The following is a 24,923-nucleotide window of genomic DNA, read 5'->3' on the forward strand; positions in this document are numbered from 1 at the left end:
TGCTGATGGCTGCAGATTAAAGAACTGTTAAGGACATAATGGCAAGCAAAGTAATTTTAGATTCTGAACTTAACTGTTTTAGGTGTCCCACCTTATGGTATTAGTATTGTTGCGATGGGAACTCTTTAGACCTGAAATGCAGTACTTCATTTACTTCAAAATGTGGTCAGGAAGGCCTGATTAATTTGGATGGGTTTTGCTGGATGGCAGCCTGTCTTGTGCCTCAAATTGAGCCCCCTTCACTGTCTCCGGACGTTGACATCTGTTATACAAAATATCAAATTATTTCCCACAAAACAACAGTATCCAAACTGTTGTTTGGACTAGATGTTGAGACTCTAGATGTTGGACTAGAAGAGCAACCAGGATGATAAGGGGACTGGTGGCTAAAACTTACAATGAACGGTTGCAGGAACTGGGCATGGCTAGTCTAGTGAAGAGAAGGACCATGGGAGACACGATAGCAGTGTTCCAATATTTGAGGGGCTGCCACAGAGAGGAGGGGGTCAAGCTATTCTCCAAAGCACCCTGAAGGCCAGACAAGGAATAATGGATGGAAACTGAACAAGGAGAGATTCAACCTGGAAATAAGAAGAACTTTTCTGAGAACAATCAACCAATGGAACAGAAGTTGCCTTCGGAAGTTGTGGGAGCTTCATCACTGGAAGCTTTCAAGAAGAGACTGGACTGCCATCTGTCAAAAATGATGTAGGGTCTGCTTGGGGGGGGTTGGACTAGATGACCTACAAGGTCCCTTCCAACTCTGTTAATCTGTAATCTGTATATCTACTGACCATCTCTATCTCCTGCAGCAATTAATGTTTTATGAATTAAGAATATAATTGTCTTGCTTTTTAGGATATTCTCCCCTGACTGATCACAAATTCTTCCCTTACTACCTTGTTTTATTTAGTTCCCCTATTTAGTTTCCAGATTGTTAGAACTTGTGGGTGCTTCATTCCAGATGGTTAGAACTTGTGAGTGCTTCATCAGTGGAGCTTTTTGAAGAAGAGACTGGCAGTCACTTGTCTGAAACGGTATAGGATCTCCTGCTTGAGCAGGGGAAGGAGGCGGGGGTTGGACTAAAAGACCTCGAAGGTCCCTTCCAGCTCTCTTCTGATTCTGATTTTGATTTGGACGTGAGGCCCTCGATTCCAGCTCGCTGCACTCTCTACGTCCCCGTCGCATCCCCGACCTAGCGCTTCTTTTCATTGTGACGTCAGCACCGCCTGGCAACAGGAGAAAATGGTTTCCTCGGCAACGTAAACAAGAACGGAGAACAATGAAAGAGGCGGAATGCCGAGGACGCTGGAACCTGCCTCTTGTCCGAAAGCGCTTGCGGCTCTTGAGTTAAATTGGCCAAATCGACTGGCAAAACCTCCGGGACGGATGTTCGCCGAGCAGAAGCAATTAAAAGAGCAACGCGGGACCGGAAAATAACTGAATTGTGCTTTTTCCTTCTATAGAGAGTCATACCTTTTTTTAAAAAAAAAATTCCAATCGGGAGAGAATTCAAGCTGAGCGTGATATGTTTTCTTGAACTTCCAGTGTTAATGAAAAGGCTACGCCTGGGTCGTCGAAAAGCAGGAAAAATCTACAGGGGAAAAAAAAAAATCTCAATATTGAAATTAAGCATCTATGTCTCTGGAGTGAGCTTACAAACATAGTTACCGTCTGTGGTAATTCATCTTCTATTTCTATCAGGAGGTTTTAAAACTAATTTTTTTTTACTACATTCTCCTCTCTCTCCCTCTCTCTCTCTCTCCTCCCTCCCCAATTGATTTATATAGTTGTGCTTTCAAATGCAATGTACCTGTTCAAGCACTCTTTTTTTTTTTTTTTTGTACTTTGGTTTTTATGTATGCAACCTTTTCTGGGGAAGAGAAAGAAGATGGTAACCTGAGGCTGTTTCCAAACATCAGCAGGATAATATTAAACAGGCTCTTAAACAGTAATCCTGCTCCAGCTTTTACAGTGATGGCAGGCTTCAAGTCAAAAAAAAAGTTTTTTAGGCTTCAGCTTCAAATGGAATTGGCAATGGAATTGTTAGAGTGGTTTGCTTGGCCCATTCCCCTTCAAAGGCAGCTGCCAACTTGCTTCCTTACCTGTCACGATGAGATGCTTTGAGCCTTTTCACTCTCTTGGTAAAATGCAATTAGTTCTTGACACAACAGGGGGCCAGAATTTCCATTGCTAAGTTGTTAAATGATTTTATGATTATTCTTATTTTGGGGGCATGATTGTTAAGTGAATCCTTGCTGTTGTTAAAGAGAATCAGGTGGCTGGTTTGTCCCATTGACTTTACTTGTTGGAAGCCCCTTGAGAAGGTTGCAAATGGTGATCATGTTATCCCAGGACACTGCAACCAGAGTAGCCATAGCAATAGCATTTAGGCTTCCTGTATATACTGCCCCATAGCGTTTTATAGCACTCTTTGGTGGTTTATGATATAAGCACTATTTGCATATTGTCCCCAACAATCTGGGTCCTCATTTTACCGATCTCAGAAGGAGGGAAGGCTGGGTCAACCTTGAGCTCCGTCAGGATTGAACTCCAGGCTGTTGGCCAGCAACACTGCACTTTAAACCACTGCGCCACCAGGGCTCAAAAAGAAATGCACGCTTGTTGCCAAGTGCCCAAATTTTGATCACATGACCACAGGAATGCTGCAATAGTGATTAGTGCAAGGACCGGTCATTAAGTTCCTTTTTTCAATGCAGTTGTAACTTGAACGGTTGCTCAATGAATGGGTGTAAGACAAGGACTGCCAGTAGTTTAGATAATTCTGAGAGAGGAGACCTGCTACTCCTAAAATGAGTGAATACAATACTGAGGCTTCAGGGCTTCAAAAACCATTTCACCAAGCAGAGAGGTGTTTTCTAAATATTCTGATACCAAAGTCAAGCCTTTGAATCAAGCTTGACTATTGGTGACTTCACAGACATAGCCATGCAGTTTTCTAGGCATCAGCATGGAATTTTTTGCCATCTTTTTCTTGCAGGATCTTTTTTCTCAACTCCCAGTCTAGCCTACAACCTTAGATTTTCCTGGTGGTTTCTTCTCCAAGTATCTGACAAGCCCTGCTTAACTTCTAGGCTGAGGTAAGGTTGATCAAGGACTACTATCTCTACAGGAAAAAGGTAAAGGTTACTCTGTCTGATTCTGTCCAACTTTAGGGTACAGTGCTCATCGTCATTTCTTGGCTGAGGGAGCCAGCATTGTCCAAAAATGTTTTCCATGGTCATGTGGCCAACATGGCTATATGCCAAAGGTGCATGGAATGCTATTACCTCCCCACTGAAGTGGTACCTATTTATCTATTCACGTTTGTATGCTTTTGAATGCAAGGTGGGCAGAAGCTGGGGCAGGAATGGGAACTCTACCCATTGCATGGTAGAGGTCTCGAACCTGGACTCAGGTCTCAAAACTTGTCTGTCAGCTTTCCAGCTGACAAACTCAGTGTCTTTAAGCACTAAGCCATCACACCCCATCATCTACTGATGTACTTTACAGTACATCGAGTTAATTTGTTAGAAGCTACTGAAATGAGTGTGCATGAAGTGAGATCATTTTCTTGAAAATAACTGCTTCAACGTGAACCACTGATGTATCACTGAAAAAACACCTCATAGAATTGGTAGCCATTAACATTATAGTGATCCTTCCCTCTATGGCTGAATGGGTGTTAACAATTGGGAAACAATTTCCAGCTGCAGATTTCCAAATCCCTTTCAAAAAGCAAGCAAGTCATTTAAAATTATGGTGGTGATGATGATTTCTACAGATCTTTTGTTTGGGTTAACACCATTTTATTTGACCCCATGCCTATTTTATGTGCATGTTTCCCTTTTTTGTTTTGTTGTGCTTAAAAAGGAGGGAGGGAACATGCCATCCTTTCTGTGAAAAAGATTCTTTGGATTTAATAGGATATGGCAATAATGATACAAAGATTGGGAGCAATTCAGGTTTTTCTATGGTGAAAAAAACTGAATCTGCACAAAATTCCTTTCTTCTACATGGGAGGACGACCAAAGGGGATGGTGGGGGGAAATCCACTAAGGTCAGAGCCGAGCCTGGCACGGGGCAACGGTTTGGAGGGTGCAGGACGAGGGATTGGGGAGGGGATGGAGGGCTATACCAATGAGGGGTGTACCATCAGCACGGTGGATGGGAGGGGCAGATATGGCGGGAGCAGGAGACCATATCACGTGTCAGGGGTGCGCACTCGCTGTTTGAGAGCTATTGCGCGCCCCGGTCTCCAAGGCTCCCCTCGGATACTAGGTGGCTCAGATACTCAGGACCTGGGCCTTCGGCTGATGCTGTGCAATGCCAGGTCCGTGGTAAATAAAGCCCCCCTCATTCACGATCTTATACAGGAGGGGGGAGCGGACCTGGCGGGTATTACGGAGACCTGGTTGGGCCCGGAGGGAGGGGTCCCTCTGGTTGAGATGTGCCCACCAGGCTTCAGAGCATTCCATCAGCCGAGGGCCCAGGGGAGGGGCGGGGGATGGCGGTTATTATTAACGAAGGTCTTAGTCCGAGGGAGACCACTGTGCCACAGATTGCCGGATGTGAATCCCTCTTTGTGAGATGGGGTCATGGGGTTCAGATGGGCTTGTTGCTTGCGTACCTGGCTCCCTGCCACGCGGCAATGGCCCTGCCCGAGCTCCTCGACGTGATAGCCATGGTGGCAGTTGATACACCCAGGCTTATGGTCATGGGTGATTTCAACTTGCCGTCCATTGGTGAAACGTATGAGACGGCTCGGGAGTTCATGGCTTCCATGACGGCCATGGACCTGACCCAACTAGTTCATGGCCCCACCCACAGGGGGGGGACACACTCTGGACTTGATTTTTGTCTCTGGCCAGTGGTTGAGTGATCTTATTATAGGGGATATAGACATGGAACCCTTGTCATGGTCAGATCACTCGCTCCTTCGCCTGGACCTTTGAACCGCTACACCCCGCCGCAGGGAGGCGGAGCCAATAAGATGGGTCCGCCCCAGGCGCCTGATGGATCCTGATAGGTTCCAGATGGAGCTTGGGCCATTTCCTGAGGATCTAGCACATGACTCGGCTGAGGACCTGGTAGCCGCCTGGGATCGGGCGGCTGGTGGGGCCTTGGACCGAGTCGTGCCTTTGCAGCCTCTGACCCGGTGCCGATCCCGCGCAGCTCCTTGGTTTACTGAGGAGCTGAGGGAAATGAAGCGCCGGAAAAGACGCCTGGAGAGCGGTTGGAGGGCCAGTCTCGCTGAATCTGATCGAACACAGGTAAGGTCGCATATTAAGACCTACCTAGTGGTGATAAAGACAGCAAAGTTTAATTACTTTTCTGCCTCTATTGCATCATCAGGGAATCGTCCGGCCACCCTGTTTAGGGTGACCCGCTCCCTGCTTCATCCGGGAGTGCGAGAGGATCCCCTGGAAGGCAGGGCGGAGGATTTCGGACAATACCTGTATGACAAAATCACTCAGATCCGGGGGGATTTGGACTCTGACTGGGTAGATCAGGGCAGGGTGACGAGGAATAGTCTTGAGAATGTTATCTGGGAGGAGTTTGATGCTGTGACTCCCGATGATGTGGACAGGATTTTGGGGAGACTTAGTACGGTCACATGTTTACTGGACCCGTGTCCCTCCTGGTTGGTACTGGCTTCCCGGGAGGTTACACGAGGCTGGCTCCAGGGTGTTATCAACGCTTCGTTGAGTGAGGGTTACTTCCCTGCTGCCTTGAAAGAGGCGGTAGTGAGGCCTCTCCTCAAGAAGCCGTCCCTGGATCCGGCAATATTGGCCAACTATCGTCCTGTCTCCAACCTTCGCTTCATGGCGAAGGTTGTTGAGAGTGTGGTCGCACGACAGTTTCCACAATTCCTGGAGGAAACATCTTATCTAGATCCGTTCCAGTCGGGTTTCAGGTCTGGGCACAGCACGGAAACGGCATTGGTCGCATTGGTTGATGATCTCTGGAGGGCTCGGGAAAGGGGTTGCTCCTCTGTTCTGGTCCTGTTAGACCTCTCAGCGGTTTTTGATACCATCGACCATGGTATCATGCTGCACCGGCTGGAAGAGTTGGGGGTGGGAGGCACTGTATTGCGGTGGTTCTCCTCCTTTCTCTCCAACTGGTCGCAGTTTGTGTTGGCAGGGGGGCAGAGGTCGACCTCGAGGCCTATCGTCTGTGGAGTGCCGCAGGGATCGGTCCTCTCACCCCTTCTGTTCAACATTTATGTGAAGCCGCTGGGCGAGATCATCCGTGGCTTCGGGGTGAGATACCATCAGTACACTGATGACACCCAGCTGTACATCTCCACCCCAGGCCACCCCAACGATGCCCTCGAAGTGATGTCTCAGTGCCTGGAGGCTGTGTGGATCTGGATGGGGAGGAACAGGCTCAGGCTCAACCCTTCCAAGACTGAGTGGCTGTGGCTCCCGGCATCCCGATATAGTCAGTTGACTCCATCACTGACTATTGGGGGCGAGTCCTTGGCCCCCACAGAAAGGGCTCGCAATCTGGGAGTCCTCCTGGATATGCAGCTGTCCTTGGAGGAACATCTGACGGCTGTAACCAGGGGGACCTTTTATCAGGTTTGCCTGATTCGCCAGTTGCGGCCCTTTCTTGATCGGGATTCCCTGTGCACAGTCACTCACGCCCTCATCACCTCTCGCCTTGACTACTGCAATGCTCTCTACATGGGGCTCCCCTTGAGGGGCACCCGGAGGCTCCAGCTGGTCCAGAACGCAGCAGCGCGGGTAGTGATGGGAGCAGCATGGCGCTCCCATGTAACACCGCTCCTGCGCGAGCTGCACTGGCTCCCGGTGGTCTTCCGGGTGCGCTTCAAGGTGTTGGTTATCACCTTTAAAGCGCTCCATGGCATAGGGCCTAGCTATCTTCGAGACCGCCTGCTGCTACCGACGACCTCCCAGCGACCCGTGCGCTCCCACAGAGAGGGCCTCCTCAGGGTGCCATCAGCCAAACAATGTAGGCTGGTGACCCCCAGGGGGAGAGCCTTCTCTGTGGGGGCACCTACCCTATGGAATCAGCTGCCCCCAGAGATAAGGAGAATCCAAGACCTCAGTGCCTTCCGCCGTGCCCTTAAAACCCACTTTTTCCAGCAAGCCGGGCTGGCTTAGGAAGAAATTTTTTTAAAATTTTTAAATGTTTAATTGGTTTGTGGTTTTTTAAATTTTGGGGCAAATTTATATAGATTTTAATTGTTTTTAATATTTGTATTTCATGTTTTTAATTCTGGCTGTGCACCGCCCTGAGTCCTCAGGGAGAAGGGCGGTATATAAATTGAAAAATAAATAAATAAATAAATTGTAGAATGTTAATGTTGGAAGGGGAATTACAAATCATTCAACCTAGCCCCTTTCTCAAGAATAAAATGGATGTCCAGTGAATCAAAGCCCACTATCATTTACAACTGTTTGCCCCAGTCTCAATTTTAGTTATTAGGAGGGTTTTTCAAAATCTTTTTCATTATCATTTCAATTTCTGCTGCAAATGTTAGCAGTTGTAAATTAGTTTCTATGTTGTTAAGGTTTAGCTGACCAATGAATAAAATCACATTTAACAAAGGATTCCTTATACACATCTCTTCATAGGCCAAGATTCAGTGTTGCATCTCAGGACATCTGTTCACCAAGTGGGAATTTGTCAGCCTTCTTGTTAAGCTAGAAGAGTCTCAGGATGTCTGGAGTGTCATTTGCCCCTTCAACTGCATCTACTGGCTCAGTGGACTCTGAAGAAATTTACAGTAAGATTCCTTTGTTTTATTTGCTAGAATTCAATGCTTCCTTCTCTTCATCGTTTTAAAATTCATGTTAGGGTGTGGGCAGCTCCTGAAGCAGAATATAGATCTATCCTTATTGTATATGTACTGTAGATTGTTCCTTTTGAAACAGCCAACTTCATTGATGCTTGGTTTCTTTAGAATTTAATACCTGGAGTATAAACGTCTCCTAGGTTGAAGTGAATACTTCTTGCAGGTCATTAAAAAAGTATCTGTTGATATGGTGATACTCAGAGGCACCAGGTTGTTTATTGAGAATTTACTGTATGTGTCACCCCCAATGAAAGATACTCCAAGGCTTGAGTTTCCTCAAAGTTCCATTTTATTAGAGATGTCATATTGGCACATCTGGGAAAACCCGAATCTGAAAGTTTCCAGGTTTTTCCCACCCAAGTGAAAGTTCAAGTCCCTGCCCAGCACCCACATGTCCATCACATGGTCCAATCATCCACCGTCCAAATTGGAGATACCTTCCAGTCATCCGACTCCCGGTGCCAGGGCAAGGCGTCTCTGAGAAAGGAATATTATTTTGACTACATTTCACCCATATCCTATGCAATCCCCACTCCCATTTTCCCACAGTAGAAAATATGGCAGGCCTGAAGGCCCAAATGTAAAAGATGGCTTCCAGGTTTGACATCATGTTCGTGTGTGTGTGTGTGTGTGTGTGTGTGTGTGTGTGTGTGTGTGTGAGAGAGAGAGAGAGAGAGAGAGAGAGAGAGAGAGAGAGAGAGAGAGAGACAGAGAGAGACAGAGACAGAGAGAGAGAGACAGAGACAGAGAGAGAGACAGAGAGAGACAGAGAGAAAGATTAATGTAACTCTGTTCCCAATGATATATACAAAGTGCCACATACAAATTGGTCTTCAATCTTCAAACACTGAAGTATGGTAAGTCCTATGATGCTGACACTTACGTCCTAGCAACTTTCCCTATAATATAACTTATTTCTGGATAACTAAGTGAAGTTTGTTGTTTATTGGATCAGGGACACGGCTGACAACTCAGCAAACTGGAGATGTGTTTACAATACCCTCCTCTAAGTCCAGCTCTAGACCAAACACCAAGTCATGTAAGTCTCTCATTTTAATTGCTTACTATCAGCTCCCAAATTCCATTATGCAAGCAATCATCAGATCATTGAGCAATTTTAACACAATAGATCGATTTTTAGAATTTCCACACAACAGAGGAAGCCATTGCCATTTTAGCAACTTTGAGCAGATCAGTTACCATTCTTGCATTATTGTTTCTAAACTTCCTTGACAATAGGATCTTTCAGGATCAGAGAATCTTCCAAATCATGTAGAGCCAATGTACTTTGATTTTCTCTTGGGTCTGAAATCCAATTGTATGTTTTCATGAACAGAAAAACCTTCCCTGTGCAATCTTCCCCACACTTTTGAAATTCTTTTCAGACCGTCTTGAAGTCACAGAGAATAAAGAAAAGAAGAGAAGATAAAAAGAAAGTTGTTTTCAAAACCAATGTTTATCATGTGGGAAATAATAAATTGTCTTGATTTTAAATAAAGCTAAGTATAGAGCTATTCCTAATTTGGAAATCATTTGGACTAAATGCTTGAGATTCCATTAAAATGTGAACATAGCACTACTGTGTCCAAATCGCTTTTCTAGTATGATATATTGCAAGGTTTCCAAAAAGTCTTTTAACATGAAATAGGATAACTTGCCACAGCCAATTTGTCCTGGCCAAATTGCCACGGCCAACTTGCCATGGCTAACTCGCTGCAGGACAATTCAATGCCTTATTAAAAATTTCAATGTTACTTTTATTATTGGTGACCACATTTCATTGAAATGACTATAACTCTTGTATTTCTGGATTGCCTTTATTTTATTATTATTGGCCACAGTTCTGTTGAAATGAATTTAACTTTTGTATTTGTTGAATTGTCCTGCGATGAGTTGTCCTGCAGTGAGTTGGCCATGGAAAGCTGGCCAGTCAATTATATATGTTCAAATGATAATTCATTTGTGATGAAGTTCACCAACATTCTTTCATTCTTCTTTGCCTAGTTGAACACATTTTGGTTATTCTTATTAATTTCCTTGTTATATTTGGAAGACAAAATGCTTCTCGGCTATTGCTTTCCTAATATTCTTTTTGCTTGTTTGTTTGTTTTGCAGCCGCTCCTCGAAACACAGACTTTCTGTTGGAACAAAATCCATTCAAAATCCCTGCAGATATTGATATTTTTTTGCTGCGAGATAAACAGAAAGAAAAGGCCAGGATGGTATGTAGAAAATACAAGATGTTTCCAAAAGAAATTCTTCCCAGCCATGGCCAATCAGAATGCTGAGAGTGTGATGTGCCCTCTTCCCACTCAACGGGTGTACTGTCTCATTGAATTAAGAGATTTCATAGCAGAAATAATGTTATTATTCATGCAATATTATTTTGCAGGGGTTAAGGAGATTCTGAGAGACTTTTAGAAAAACTCTGTGTATTAAATAATAAGATACACTGGTGGTTCTGTAAAAGTGTCAAAAGTGCAACCTAAACTGAAGTGGGGAGAGCTTTTCTTTTAAAAAAAAGATTACAAATGAGAAGAGAGGATTGAGTGTTCAGACAGCACAGATTAAGAGAATCTTCTTTCTCGTAAGATTAGAATCCAGCACCATCCAGTGAAAATGATTGGCTATGCTTAGCTGGAGATTACAGTAACTGGAATTCAATCCAACTGGAGGGCAGCTGGTTAAGGAAGCCTGATCTTTGTTTTCTTTGTGTAGTCTTGTTCTGCACTAGATTAAACAAATGTGGAATAGCAGCATCAAAGCGAATTTCATAGTAAGTTCTGAGAGGAGGATCCTCTGCCCCATTTTTATAGAGTCCCAGGTGTGTGATGTGGTATAGGGTCTCCTGTTTGAGTAGGAGGTTGGACCAGAAGCCTTCCAAGGTCCCTTCCAACTCTGTTATTCTATATTCTGTATATTTCGTATACAGTATAACTGATCTCACAGAGTGAATAATTAGTTCCAATGTTACAAAATACAATCCCATGTTGACCTCCTGAGAAACTGCATTTTCTTATATGGCCCTTGATGCTGGAGATATACTTTTGCTGGGGTAGCCATCTTGTGAGGCCTCCGATAACCAAGGCAGCATTTAATCAACTCCTTCCTTTAGGAGCGAGAGCGACGGAAGACTTTGAAAGTCCACGAGAAGATGACGTGCTCCACTCTGCAGAGTTCCAAACAGACGGGATTCAAGAGAGCAATCCAAATGGAAGAAGAAGCTGAGGACAAGGAGTTATTAGCAGAAGCCGAACGACTCAAAGCTCTCCGAGAAAGCATCTCCTGGAAGATAGCAATTACTAAAGGTAGCTAAGGAAAGCATTCAGATCCTAGGCTGCAATGTAGCGGGATAATTACTTGGTATCAGAACATAACACTGTATAAACTTCCAGTTTAAGATTCTTATTTTTTTTTCACATTCAGACTGAAATAATTTTAGACATGGTTTCCCAAAAATCTGATCTAAGTGAGGGTGCAAACTTGCTTTAGGTTTGCTAGTCTTTTCCTGTCTCTGGTTAGCATTATCACTCAAAAGTAAAACACATTTGGAGTTATTTGTTCCAAGCTTTTAAGAGAAAAACAGTTGGGAAGGGAGGATTATTTTGAATAGAGAAATAGCCAAAGCAGCAGGCCTCTGCTTCAGAGGAGGGGTTTCAGCAGGTTCTGACCAGTTCTGGAGAACTGGTAACGGAAATTTTGAGTAGTTTGGAGAACTGGTAGTAAAAATTCTGACTGGCCCTGCCCCCATCTATTCTCTGCCTCCCAAGTCCCAGCTGATCGGGAGGAAATGGGGATTTTGCAGTATCCTTCCCCTGGATTGTGGAGGGAATGGAGATTTTACAGTATCCTTCCCCTGCCAAGCCCACCAAGCCATGCCACGGCCACGAAGCCACACCCACAGAACCGGTAGTAAAAAAATTTGAAACCCGCCACTGCTCTGCTTATCAATCTTTCTATAATCTTTCATTTGTTGGTTGGGATTTTTTTTTTAAACAAGTTAATAAAGGAAAAATCTATGCAAATAATTTCAGGAAAGATCTTACCATAAAGGGGAAAGTATGGACTCTTATTTTTATAGGATCAGCTTAACATTCGCTTTACATCTTGACCATAAGTTGGAATATAAGATGAATAAAATTTTCTTAAGTCTCTTCAAAATGTTTCTAAAACACTCTGTAATATAAATGAGATTCACCAGAGTTTGGAAGTTTCTGATGGGCTCTTATCGTATGCCATAGGGTCATAGCATATGAAAGATGTCTATGGAGATTCTCAGTCATCCAGGTCATGGTTGTCCCAAAGGTGCTTTTTTTCAAGAGGCAAGTTCAGTCGCCTCTTGAAAAAAGTACCTTTGGGATAGCATATGAAAGAGTTTTTTATGGGCACCAAATTCTACAAAAGCCTGCTGTCTCCAGAAATGGTATCTCCTGCTGTAATACACACTAGTCAGCTGCACATCTAAAACGTCCCTGATAAAAAGATCCAACTGTTATTTACAAACGCCCAGAAAATAAGATTAAATGAAATAAATAGAGCAAAGATGAATAGAAGAGATGAAGAACAGTTTGACATAGAAGCAGAACACTTTCAGTAATGGAACGGGCCAGTTTCTAAACTATAGAGGTGGTAAAATTGTTGGCTGCAAGTGTCTCTCAATCAACTCAGTCAACGGAAAGAGATTTTGGAAGCTCTGCTAAAAGCATTGTCCGCTCACTTCACTGTGAGCGGCTTGCACTGCTGCCCCTTTTTTTCCCCTTCCTTCCTTCTTTCTTTTCTTTCTTTCCCCCCCAGACCAGGTTGTAGAGAGAGAGACGATGCATGATTACATCAATCAGAAACGGCAGATGTTCTTGCTGCAGGTATTTCATTTTGTTCTAGTGGTGTTGCCTACATGTCAATTTGAGATAGTAAAGAGGAGCTTGAGATCTGTATTGGGGACAGTTGGGAGTCAAGTCTTTTTTTTTTTTCCCCCCCGCTGTCAAATTCACTGGAGGGCCTTGGGGGAGACTACTCTTTCCAATCATATTGTTGCGAGGATAACATGGGAGGAAAACCAGCACCACTCTGATTCTGAATGCTTTGAAAAGGGGAGGGCTGATTACAAATGCAGCATTAAATGAAGTTGTTTCAATGCAACTCGATGGTAGCTTTTAACATGAGGAATCATTTCAGTAAATTGCCTGGTGGAAGATGCTAGATGGCTTATGCCCGTGATGGCGAACCTATGGCACGCATGCCAGAAGTGGCACACAGAGCCATATCTCCAGGCATGCCTGCCGTCGTCCATTACTCTTCCGGGTTTCCTGTTACCAGCTGGTCTTTGCACACATGGGAGCGCTGGAAACTGGAAGAGCAGCTCCCTGATGTGCATGCGCACACCGGAAACCAGAAGCTGAGCTTCCTGGCATGTGCATGCGTGCCAGGGAACTGCTCTTCCCATTTCTGGCACTCCCCTACGCGCATGCGCACATTCCTGTTTCGGCACTTGGTGCCGAAAAGGTTTGCCAACACTGGCTTATGCAATGGGCTTATCTGCTTACATAGAGTAAGTTCTGTGAGGAAATACATAGCCATATCCCATTTATAGCCATAGCATATTTTCCCATGTCTAGGAATAGGCGTGTTTGTGTGCACAAATTGCATATCTGTATAGATAAACACAGATACAGATATATGTTACCATGTCTATTTAGGAAATTCTGCACCACCTATCTCTCGTAAGTGGCCGTTATCTGTTATCTGTCTTAACAGTGTATCTGTTAAAAGAGAAAGATAGAAATCATTGGACAGTTTGGGAGGTAATAGCAAAGTCAGGTAGAAGAGATGAAGAGCTGTTTCACATAGAAGCAGAACTCCTTTAGTGATGGAACAGCCAGTTTCTAACCTATGGAGGTGATAAAATTGTCCATTAACTGCAGAGACATTATTGAGCCTCCTTTTCTCAATGACTTTTGGCTTACATTTCAGTACGCTGTAACTGTGAAAAAAGATGAAATTCAGAAACTGGAAAATCTGGCAGTGGAAGAAGAAGCAAAGCTGGAAAAAGCTGAGGAAGACTTGGAAAAGGACGCTGCCATGTTTGATGAGTTCCTGAAAGAGAATGACAGAAACTCTGCCCAAGCTTTGAAAATGTAAAACTGAACCACTGGATTTATGCTGTAATGTTCATAGACATCTCAAGTCCTGGGGAAGTTCTACAGTTTTCAGCAGGAGACACAAAATCTGCCACTAAGTGTTGCAGGAGCTTCCTACAAGCATTTCTGCAATCATATTGAATAAAGGGGCATTTAGTATTTTTTGGGGAAATCTCCCAGGACTACAAGGGACATGGTAGGACATAATATCAGAGGGGGAGGAATTGCAATGTTGGCTATGGGGTTTTTTCCCTATACTTTTTGTAGGATTAAAATCTTGAAGAAAATATAATCATAGGCACACACAGGCAGACAAAGGTTGAAATATCTGACACATCATTTTCATAACTGGTCTGAAAGGGGAGGTCAGAGATACTTGGTGAACTAAAGGAGTGGCTTAAGTGATGCTCACCTTCTATTTTAAGATTGGAGAACAAATTATTTCAGAAATGACATCCTGAATTTCTAGTTTCAACAAAACACGGCAGCTTATATCAAGAGAGGGAGAGGGAAAGGAAGGGAAAGAGAAAGAGAAAGAGAAAGAGAAAGAGAAAGAGAGGGGGGGTCTGTGCAACTTCAGCTTGCTGTGGACAGTTAAATTCAGACAGTCAAAGCTTGCTGTAGAGTCAAATTCTGACTCTAATGCTTTCATTGGAGACGAACCTGCTAAAGTTTCACACGCTTTGAGAATGATTCAGAAATACTTGACACCATATATCCCTGTAGCACACCAAGATTGTGTCAAAAAAGGAAACACGGTGATCTCATCAGACAAATACCACCCTTGTATTAATCCCAATATCTAATACAGGTATGCATGTTGGGTGGTTTGCATCATGGCTCAGAGTTATTCACCTTGACTCCTGCAGAGCCTTGTGATTCAGATCTCATCAAGTGCAGCATCTCTCAGCTACCCCTTAAAGGAATTCAAAGGCTACTCAAACTTCAGCCTAGGCCCGAAGAAAAAAAAAACACTACTGCTTTAAGAAACCCATTCAGAGTTAATGAAATTCTCCATGGAATTCAAAATGGAGACTTGATTTATTTGTCCAATCTTTTCGACTGGGATTCAGATGCCCAATAATTCATGAGTTAATTTATTTCTATACTATTCTTTCTTCTTGTTTAAGAAACACAAGAAAACCCACCGTCTGATATTTTTAAAGAGTTACAAAGCTGCTAAGTAAGCAGCTAAATTTCCTGAAGCTGGTTTGCTAGATGTCTTCCACTTCCCACCCAGACTAACAGAACTTTTTCTATTAAAAAAAAAAAGAAACAGCTCATATTGAAGTTCTAGAATTGAATCTATGTTGACAGTTTAGGAGAGCTGCCTTCTCTGTTCTCCAACTAACATATAGGCTGTCCACCCCCCACCTTAAAGAGAATATTTACCAGACAGAAGTCAATTAAAAGGTCCAAAAGAAATTCACAGGTAGATGAAAGTTGCAGTAAAGCACTATGGAGCACTATATGAGTCTAAGTGCTATTGTTATATGATCCAACCACAGTTGACCATGAAAAAGAGGGTCAGCCCATTCTTGTGTCATCTAATGTGTCAAACCAACTTGACTGAGAATCATTACATTCTACATATTCTTCAGCCAAATTCTCAATCAATAGATGAGTAGACTGGGGGAAGGAGAGAAATGGAACACCACCAGGAAGAAATTTATATCTCCCCTAACCATTGCCTCTGACTGTTCATGGTGGCCTAAAACTTTGAGATCTCCCTTAATTCTGATATCACTTATCTCCAGTCATGCTCTGCAAGTAATTTCTGTCTTTATTTCTTCTTTCGTAGTGCTGAAAAAGAAACCAAAGCAAAACTGGAGAAAATAATTGAGATCCGAGAATTGACAGCGCAAATGATGAACATCCAAAGGTAGCAGTTACAGAAGATATAATCCAGGGTATATTTTCCTTCCTCCCTGTTTCCCTTTCCTGGATGTCCCAATACAGTTAAAAGTACACTAGTTCTATAGATCTTTATGACATGCTAAATGTTTATGCTTGATAAACATTAATTATATGCCTGAATTATGGGTAACAAGATTTTATAGGTTTCCATTTGTGTCTCTCTCCAATGAATTTTAAATCCATAGATTGCTAAAAAATATTATGTCCCCAAAGATAACAATCACTGTTGTTATTTCCATTGATCCTGCCTATGAAACATTTGAGAAGATGCAAATAAATACTTTGGAATGTATTAAAATTAAAAATGAAAATTGCTATTGTTTTTCTAATTCAATATTAGAAAAAATGAATTAGACTTGTTTCAGGAATTATTTTAAAATAAAGCAAAAATTTTTGCTCCAAGATTTACTGTCTGGTAATTATTATCCGAAAAGACAAACAAATAAAAGGTCTGGAAATAAAAAAAGGAAATCTTCAAGGTGCAAGCTTTCGCTGATGACCTTGTGTTCATTCTAGAAGACCCTTTACAATCGGGTGAGAGGTTAATGGAAGTATTGGGCGAATATGGGGAAGTTGCAGGTTTGAGGGTGAACAAGGAAAAAACCAAAATTTTAGTCAAGAATATGAGTAAAATGCAAGAAAAAGAATTGGCTGAGAAAATTAAAATACAGACAGTAAAGAAAGTGAGATACCTAGGTATCTATTTGACGTCAAGATGTGCTACACTAAAGGAGGACAATTACAATAAATTAGTGGATCAAATAAAGGTAGATTTGGATAGGTGGAAAAACCTGCAACTTTCCTTTATGGACAGTCAGAATGACTATATTGCCAAAGATACTCTTTCTATTTCAAATACCAATAGGATTGAAAAAGGATTTTAAAAAAAAATTAAATAAAATAATAACTAAATATATTTGGCAAGGAAAAAACCCAGAATTAAATTGAAATTATTGCAAGACTTGAAAGAAAGAGGTGGATTTGGACTCCCTGACTGAGAAAAATACTATCAGGCAGCAGCACTCACGTGGATCAGGGAGTGGATTAATTTAAAAAACAGGAGGCTGCTAGCACTGGAAGGACATGATATGCAAACTGGGTGGCACGCAATCCTCTGGGACGGGAAGCATAAAACACACCAATACTTCCAGAAACACCTCATCAGAAGAGCTCTATTGGACGTTTGGATTAAAACTAAGCAACAAAATTATATAGAAATTCCCAATTGGCTGTCGACTCTGGAGATGTTTGTACATCCAAATTTCATGAAATTAGGAAGAGTGATTACATATAAAGACATATTGAATGAAAAGGGAGAACTGAGGTCTAGACAGGATTTACAAGAAGAAGGGATAAAACTAGAATGGTGGGCATATCTTCAGATTCCATCCCAATACGTGAGAAATAAAAATGAATGGGGCATAAGAACCGAACCGATAGAATTGGATGAAATCTTACAAGGGGCAGATGTGAAGATGATTAGGAAATTATATAAATATTTACTGGATTACGACATGATAGAAGAGCAAGTGAAAGACACCATGCTCACCTGGAGTAAGAATTTTGGCTATGGCATAGATCTAGATAGCTGGCAAAAACTATGAGAGAGGAACAGAAAGCTTACCCTAGCCATTGCATATAAAGAAAATCAATACAAGATGTTTTACAGGTGGCATTACCCCCCCCCCCCCACACACACACAAGGCTGGCCAAGATGTGCAAAAATTGCTCACTGAAATGCTGGAAATGTAAAGCAACATTAGGCACCTATTATCATATATGGTGGGGGTGCCTGAAAGCCAAGGACTTTTGGTGCCAAATAAAACAGTGGCTAGAAGAGATGTTAAACAAGACGATAGATATGATGACAGAACTCTTCCTTCTGGGAATAGTAAGGGATAATTACAAAAAAGAAGAAATATATCTTATGGTACACATACTAATGGCAGCGAGATTTGATATTCGCACAAAATTGGAAATGCAGAGAGAACCCACAGGAGGTAGAAATAATTAACAAAATATTGACCTGTGCAGAAGTGGATAGGTTAACAATGGAGCTCAAAGATAAAAATGAATCGGAATTCTATGTAACCTGGAATACATTTTATAAATGGCTAGAGAAAAGGAGGAAAGGGATAGAGAATTAGAAACAGGGTGAAGGAAAGGGGAGAAAAATAAATAAAATTAAATTAAGAAATATTAGATAGGAATAAATTGGATTTGAATAGGTATGAAGGGAATATGTATGTAATTGAAGTGTGATTGAATGTACAAAAAGTATATATGGAATATGCATGATATTATATTGTAATATACATGAAAGAAAAAGTGCTAGAAAAATATGTACCAAACAAGTCGCACCAAGTCTAATGTTTTAAAATTGTATATTTAATAAAATTAATTTTTTAAAATCAATTAAAATTTCATTTAAAAGATTCGGACTTCCTTGAATTAAGTTTGACCTTGGGGAATTACATAGATACAAGAATGTTGTCTTCTTGGCAAGAATGTGAAACTAGTTTTCTATTATGTTTTCCAGAGTGGATTTTTTTTTTTTTTTACTATTGCTCTGGGATTTAATGATAGCCATCTAAGAAATACATTTTAGATAGCCATCTAAGCACTTAACAAGTCTGAACTTGATGACTTGGCAAGGTCAGCTAGATGCTGCCACCTGCTGGGACAAATTTCATTTAGCCTTGTCTGAATCCCTTCTTTGAAGGCAGAAGAAAAGAGAGTCAATGGAGTCCCGTCAGAGGAATTAGCATTATGGTAGCAGCATGGGGCCATAAAGTAAATGGCATCAGGAAAGAGACGGGACTCTTGATAGACCAGATTCTTCTCATGACCAACCCACAAAGACAATCACACATCAGTATGCCATAAAAAGATGTCTTTTTATGAAGATATCTTAACTTCAGGCAATATAAAAGTATTGTTTATCTTCTACCAAAAGCATTCAGAGTAAAATTAAGGGATATTTTAGGAATATCCATCCATCCATCCATCCATCCATCCATCCATCCATCCATCCATCCATATATTTTAGATGTTACCTTCTTGCAGTTTCACTTCCCAGAACTCTTACTGTCTCCTGGTGTCTTATCCACCATTCTTTAGGTCTAAAGAATTTATGGCTAACAATTTATTTTCTCTGGGAATATGTACAGTGTACTTTGGAAGTACCGCAGAGTAATCTCCATTTGCTCTTGATGCAATGACTGTTTCTTTTCTTCAGTGAGATAGCGCGATTTGAGGACACTTTGCAGGAATATGTGGTGTTCAAAGATTTCCTCTACCAACTATCTCCCAAAGATTGGTGGGAAGATCATGAAAGACGGCGGATGAAAGGAAAGGCAAATAACCTCAATTCTGATAGTAAAGAGGATAAATCAGGACTGTCAAAAGGTAAGCACTTCCATAATCCCAAAACTGTGTGTGATTCTCAGATCTGCATAGAAATAACAATAGATCTTCAGAGGCTGTTGCTGAACCTTATCCATCTTCAGAAGAAACCAACCAGAAGCAAAGCGGTTTGATATAATTACAGAAAATAAAAATAGTATAGAGAACTTCCACATTAAACAGGTAAATTCGACTATCTTGTCAAATTAATTGGTATTAAAGGTGCTTCCATTCAGCTATCATTGTTCAAATTATAATCCATACATTCATGTTATCCCATTTTTATGTTTCTTCTTTCTTTTATATTGTTTAAACAGGCTGTGGAGTCCATTGTGAGGCAAAATCAATATAGAGTTATTTTTACATTTTTTTAAAAAAATGGAAGCATTTGAGCCAACTTTTTACCACTGCAAACAATTTAAATTTCTTAAGCTTTCTTAAGGTATTTCACAACAATACTCAAATGATACTCTTGAGTATTTTCTTTCCTTCTCCTTCTGAAAGCATTTTGCTTCACATGCACATATATCCATATGGATGAAACAAAACAACCCAATTTTGAGGTGACTTTTGTCCATCCTGCAAAATTACAGTATGAATATGTGTTTTTTAACATGATTGGCTTATCCATTTATTCTGTGAATTGACCCTCAGACCAAGAGAAGAAAATTACTGGTCGTTTACATCATACTACTATCATTTTTCTATGCAGTTTTTCCAGGTGATGAATAAACTCATTTGCCAAAGAACATAGGAAAATCAATGTACCTATTTTTTTATATCTCATTATGATCTAACAGCTAATGAGTATCTGTGCTTAATGTGTTTGATGTAGGCACTTGTGACTGTTACTGTCTGCCTTTGTTTAGTCACAAGTGTTCAGTCCAGAAGTGTCTTAGCTTGATAAAACTGTTTAGGACAGTTTTAACCTTGACAGGATACTGTATACCAAGTTATGGTAAAATATGTCTTATTGTGTCAGACATAGGTATAATATGGGAAATAGTAAAAGACTCCTGAACCTCTCATGAGGTGAGAACATGAGCAAAATGCTATCATTACAGTATTTAAAATACTTCCAATACAGGATTTCTCATCATGTTTATTTTATTAATTATTACTTACCGGTATATTGCTCTAATTCAGGGGTGTCAAGCCCACGTTGTAACAGCATCATCACGTGACATATCGTGACTTTTTTACCCTTCGCTAAACCGGGTGTGCGTGTGGCCAGCGCATGATGCATCCCAGCACAAGGGCTGCGAGTTTGAAACCCCTGCTCTAATTTCTATTTTCCTTGTATTTGCTTATATTTAAAGGGTAAATAATGAGACTCTTATAACTTACAAGACTTTGGTCTTTTTCAGTCTTCAGTGTCAGGGAAGATAAGTTTATTCTGCAGTTGCTTACTGTCAAAAACAATGAGCAACACTGAGGAAAATGTATGACCGACACAGATTTTCATTATATGATTTTTCTTTCTCAGTACTAGATCTGTGTACATATTCATTGGCATTAACAGAAAAAAGGCCCTTCCCTTGATTATATGCATTTATTTTTGGAAGAATGAAAAAGAGTGGTGATATCAATATTAATACTAATGATTAGCATTTTATAGAAAGTTTTAATTATTTAATTATTTATTTCTTAAATTTATATGCCACCCATTTCACTATCAAGCAACTCTTATTTCTTGAAATGATGCAATAAACCTAGTTCTATAAATTTTAATTAATCAAAAACATAATGATTTTCAAATGTTATACTTGTAAATCCTTTATTTATTACTAATTTCTTTTCTTCATGCCCTATGGCTTTTTCTATTTGTTTATTGTATGTAGTTATTTGGTTCTTCAATTGTTTTTAACAAATATTAATAATGTTAAAAAATTATATCTGGAGCATGGACTCATGACAAAATTCATACTTTTCATATCTTAGGTAACAACCCAAATATTCACAAAAACACATAGTATTAAGGTATTTTGCCAGCCCCAAAGCCAAGAATGACATGTGTCAAGCTGAGTTCTTTATTGCTTCATAAAATCGTATCATACTAAGCAGTGTATTATTTGTACCTATAATATACTCTGAACTATTAGGGAGGGGCTGTCTTATTTATTTATTTGTTTGTTTGTTTGTTTGTTTGTTTGTTTATTATTTATTTATTTACATTTTTATACCGCCCTTCTCCCGAGGGACTCAGGGTAGTGCACAGCCATACTAAAACATGTGTACTATAAAATTTAAGTCTTGAGTTGACCCCAGGGGTGGGTTTTAAATTTTTTTACTACCGGTTCTGTGGGTGTGGCTTATTTTGTGGGTGTGGCTTGATGGTCATGTGACAATTCTTTAGGATTTAGCAGAGGTACTGGTCTACCAGGCTTTTAACTGCTTGCAGAGCTATACCGATGCCATTTATTTTTGCAGGCACTGATCTACTCATGTATTTTTGCAGGCACTGGTCTACTCATGTATTTTTGCACGCACTGATCTACTCATGTATTTTTGCAGGCACTGATCTACTCATGTATTTTTGCAGGGACCGGTCTACTCATTTGTTTTCTTTTAACACTGATCAGCTGTAGGGCAGCCCTTTGAAGCCCCATGGCAAGAGTTTAAACAATTTTTTCCCCTCTAGCCATCAGCTGGGACTCAGGAGGCAGCAATAGATTGGGGGTGGGGCCAAATAAAAGGTAAGAATAACGTGGGGTGTGTGGAGGTGGGCGGGAGGGGGGGCAGAACCGGTTCGGTGATGTCATATTGTCACCGCTACCGGCTCGGCGAAACCGGGCCAAACTGGGAGGAACCCACCACTGGTTGACCCTCTTTCTCTCACACATAATATCTGAGCTGAGTTGCCTCTTACTCCTCTGGAATGCGCTCCCTCCCTCCTGGAAACCTACCTCCTTACTACATTCCATCACAGATTTACCTTAAAAAAATATATTTCAGAGGACATCTTCACAGAGATGTAGATAGAGAGGTGGGTGTTCTCTTTTCTTTCGGCTGCATTCATAAACTGATGTAGAATCAAACTAGCCATTAAAATGAACTGACAATTGTACCCATCCCTCTTTCTGTCATGGCTTTTTCTGTCTAAACAGTAACACTCAAATGGGGATGACACAATTAATTAATGGGTTTTTCTGTATTCAGGTTCAGGGAAGGATGTTCAAGAACTTCAAGACAAGGGCCGACGTCGAACAACAAGCATAGCAAAACGTTCTAGTATTGAAATGACCATCGTAGAACCTCCCACTTCTAGAACGCCAAGCCAAATTTTGTCTAGAAAGGAATCTTTCAAATTAAGCCGAGTATCTTCTAGGCAGACTATAAAGTCTCAACAAAGCAAAAAGCCGTAAGTATGTTAGGGAAGTGAGTTCGAAGTAAGAGAGACAGAGAGGAATCAAAGTCACCAAAATTGGGTATTGGATCTCATAGGAAAATATCATAGTATACTACCTTACTGTAGGACAGCTTTCAAACTATGCCTTTATTTTGGCCTCTCAAATGAGAATAAATGCAAAGATATAGGATGTGTGGAGCATTACATATAGATGCAAGTCAAACTTTGTATACAGTAATGGCCAAAATTGTGGGGAAAGTGTATTTTTGAGGTTTGATGGCTAATAACATCACTTTTTTTGGGGGGGGAGTTTCAAGATAATCATATTCCACTGCTGGAATGGCCTGGGAATAGGCCAGACCTTATTAACCCAATTGAAAATCTATGGAGCCGACTAAAGAAATTTGTTAGTCAGAAGTGACCCAGCAATAAAACCCAGTTAATAGTAGCAATCATTCAATTTTGGTTTCACATATAACAACTGCAGAACTAAAAGACTTGGTTCACTCCATGGGAAGACGTAAGGCCATAATTCATGCTAAAGGTTACCCAGCTATTAACTGACATGGTGATAATTTTTGTATATCTCATTTTTTCTATGGTGATAATTTTTGTATATCTCATTTTTTCTAAGTGTTTCACTTTTCTTCTTTATACTGTAACTGCTATTCTAATAGCAAATATTCATAAAAGTTATTGCATTACATTCTTGATTAAATTATCTTTCCATTGATACATAATTTTATGGTACTACTAAAAGAAAAGTGGTGTTATTAGCTAGTTTTAGAAAATACACTTTTCCCAAAAGGTTTCCACAATTTTGGTCACTATTGGATGTTGCCAATTTACATGATATAAACGGTGAAAGAATTTGCTGGTGACATCACTGTTGCCTGGGAGATGCAAGTTGAGGACTCCTTTAAGGTCCCTGTGAAGTTGCCCACTGAAGTGGTACCCATTAATCTACTTGCAGTTGCCCACTTTCAAATTGCTGGGTTGGCAGGAGCTGGAGAGTGTGACAGGAGCTCATCCTCGCTGCAGGAGCAGTGGGTCCTGAATGCAGGCGTGCCGATTGTCAGCCCAGCGTTCTAACCTCGTGAGCCACCACACTCCGTGATGATGTCAGTTTACATTAATTTCTAACTGACTGCATCTTCAATGCTTTTTTTCCACTTCCACTCTTCAGAATTATGTATCCATTGTTGTACAAATAGCTCTCTGCTTTTCTAATGGGACTTCCCTTTTTTTCCCTCTATATTCCCATTTTGAAAATTTGCCATGAAATGTTGTCACACTTACAGGGGGAAAAATGGAAGTATGCAGGAGAGAAGGTAGTCCAACCATTAACTGAAAGGAAACAGGAGTAGCAAATCTTGTAAAAGCTAAGGAGTAATAAATCTGGTTAACATTTGGGTAACAGACCATCAGAGAATATTCAACTTGTTGGCTAGATAGGAAAACGGGGGGGGGGGGGATTTCCAAAGGAAAGTAATGGCAAACTACTTTCATGAGCCGTGATAGCTCAGTGGTTAGAGTGCAGTACTGAGGGCTACTTCAACCGCCTGCTGGCTGCCTACAATTTGGCAGTTTGAATCTCACCAGGCTCAAGGTTGACTCAGCCTTTCATCCTTCTGAGGTGGATAAAATGAGGACCCAAATTGTCGGGGGCAATATGCTGACTCTGTAAAGCACTTAGAGAGGGCTGTAAAGCAGTATATAAGTCTAAGTGCTATTGCTATTGCTGCTATAACATGGCCAAGAACATTGTCTCATTGCATCTAGATAGTCATCAGGGCATCTTCAAAATAATCTATAAGAAAAGTGTGTGATTTTCTGGAAAAAAACTACAATTCCCAGAGTTTCATAGAAAGAGGATAAATGATTGAATCAGTTTAATATTTTTCATCTATGGATAGCCTGTCATCTCTTTCAACTTTCCACAAAGTGGAAAATAGTTGCTTGTAATCCATTTCCAATTCCAGTTCAAAATGCAGGTTGAGGGATCGGCAAGATAAATGATTAAATAAATATTGCATTATAATGCCCTGTAAACAACTGACTCAAGAATAACCTCTACAGGAGTGTACAGATTGCCCCATCAGAAGAAAAATTTAGTCCAGAATTATCTGATGAAGATGATGATGAGGTCAGTAATTCAATGTTTTTAGCATATAACTGGAGAACTAATGGAACTCAGCAATTAATTGTACATTTTTAAGTTGGAATTCTTAAGGTGAAATAGTATTGAAAAATTTTAGTAGCTTAAAAAGTACTGAAACGTTTAAACTAA

At 40.9% G+C, this 24,923-nt stretch overlaps 1 protein-coding gene across 1 annotated transcript in view; it reads left to right on the forward strand.

Moving 5' to 3' along the window:
* Window positions 1-1,118: 1,118 nt before the first annotated feature.
* Window positions 1,119-24,923, forward strand: part of CFAP100 (cilia and flagella associated protein 100) — a 32,093-nt gene continuing 8,288 nt past the window's right edge. Inside the window, exons 1-12 of the mRNA XM_034431546.3 lie at window positions 1,119-1,679; window positions 3,002-3,101; window positions 7,605-7,756; window positions 8,781-8,864; window positions 9,941-10,047; window positions 10,941-11,133; window positions 12,620-12,687; window positions 13,796-13,959; window positions 15,764-15,844; window positions 19,118-19,287; window positions 22,444-22,645; window positions 24,713-24,779. Of these exons, the coding sequence (XP_034287437.1) occupies window positions 7,690-7,756; window positions 8,781-8,864; window positions 9,941-10,047; window positions 10,941-11,133; window positions 12,620-12,687; window positions 13,796-13,959; window positions 15,764-15,844; window positions 19,118-19,287; window positions 22,444-22,645; window positions 24,713-24,779 (1,203 nt within the window). The 5' untranslated portion in view covers window positions 1,119-1,679; window positions 3,002-3,101; window positions 7,605-7,689. The remainder of the gene's footprint in view (window positions 1,680-3,001; window positions 3,102-7,604; window positions 7,757-8,780; window positions 8,865-9,940; window positions 10,048-10,940; window positions 11,134-12,619; window positions 12,688-13,795; window positions 13,960-15,763; window positions 15,845-19,117; window positions 19,288-22,443; window positions 22,646-24,712; window positions 24,780-24,923) is intronic.

Source organism: Pantherophis guttatus, chromosome 2 (assembly GCF_059756535.1).
Source record: "Pantherophis guttatus breed Tessera chromosome 2, ASM5975653v1, whole genome shotgun sequence".
Classification (NCBI taxonomy): domain Eukaryota; kingdom Metazoa; phylum Chordata; class Lepidosauria; order Squamata; family Colubridae; genus Pantherophis; species Pantherophis guttatus.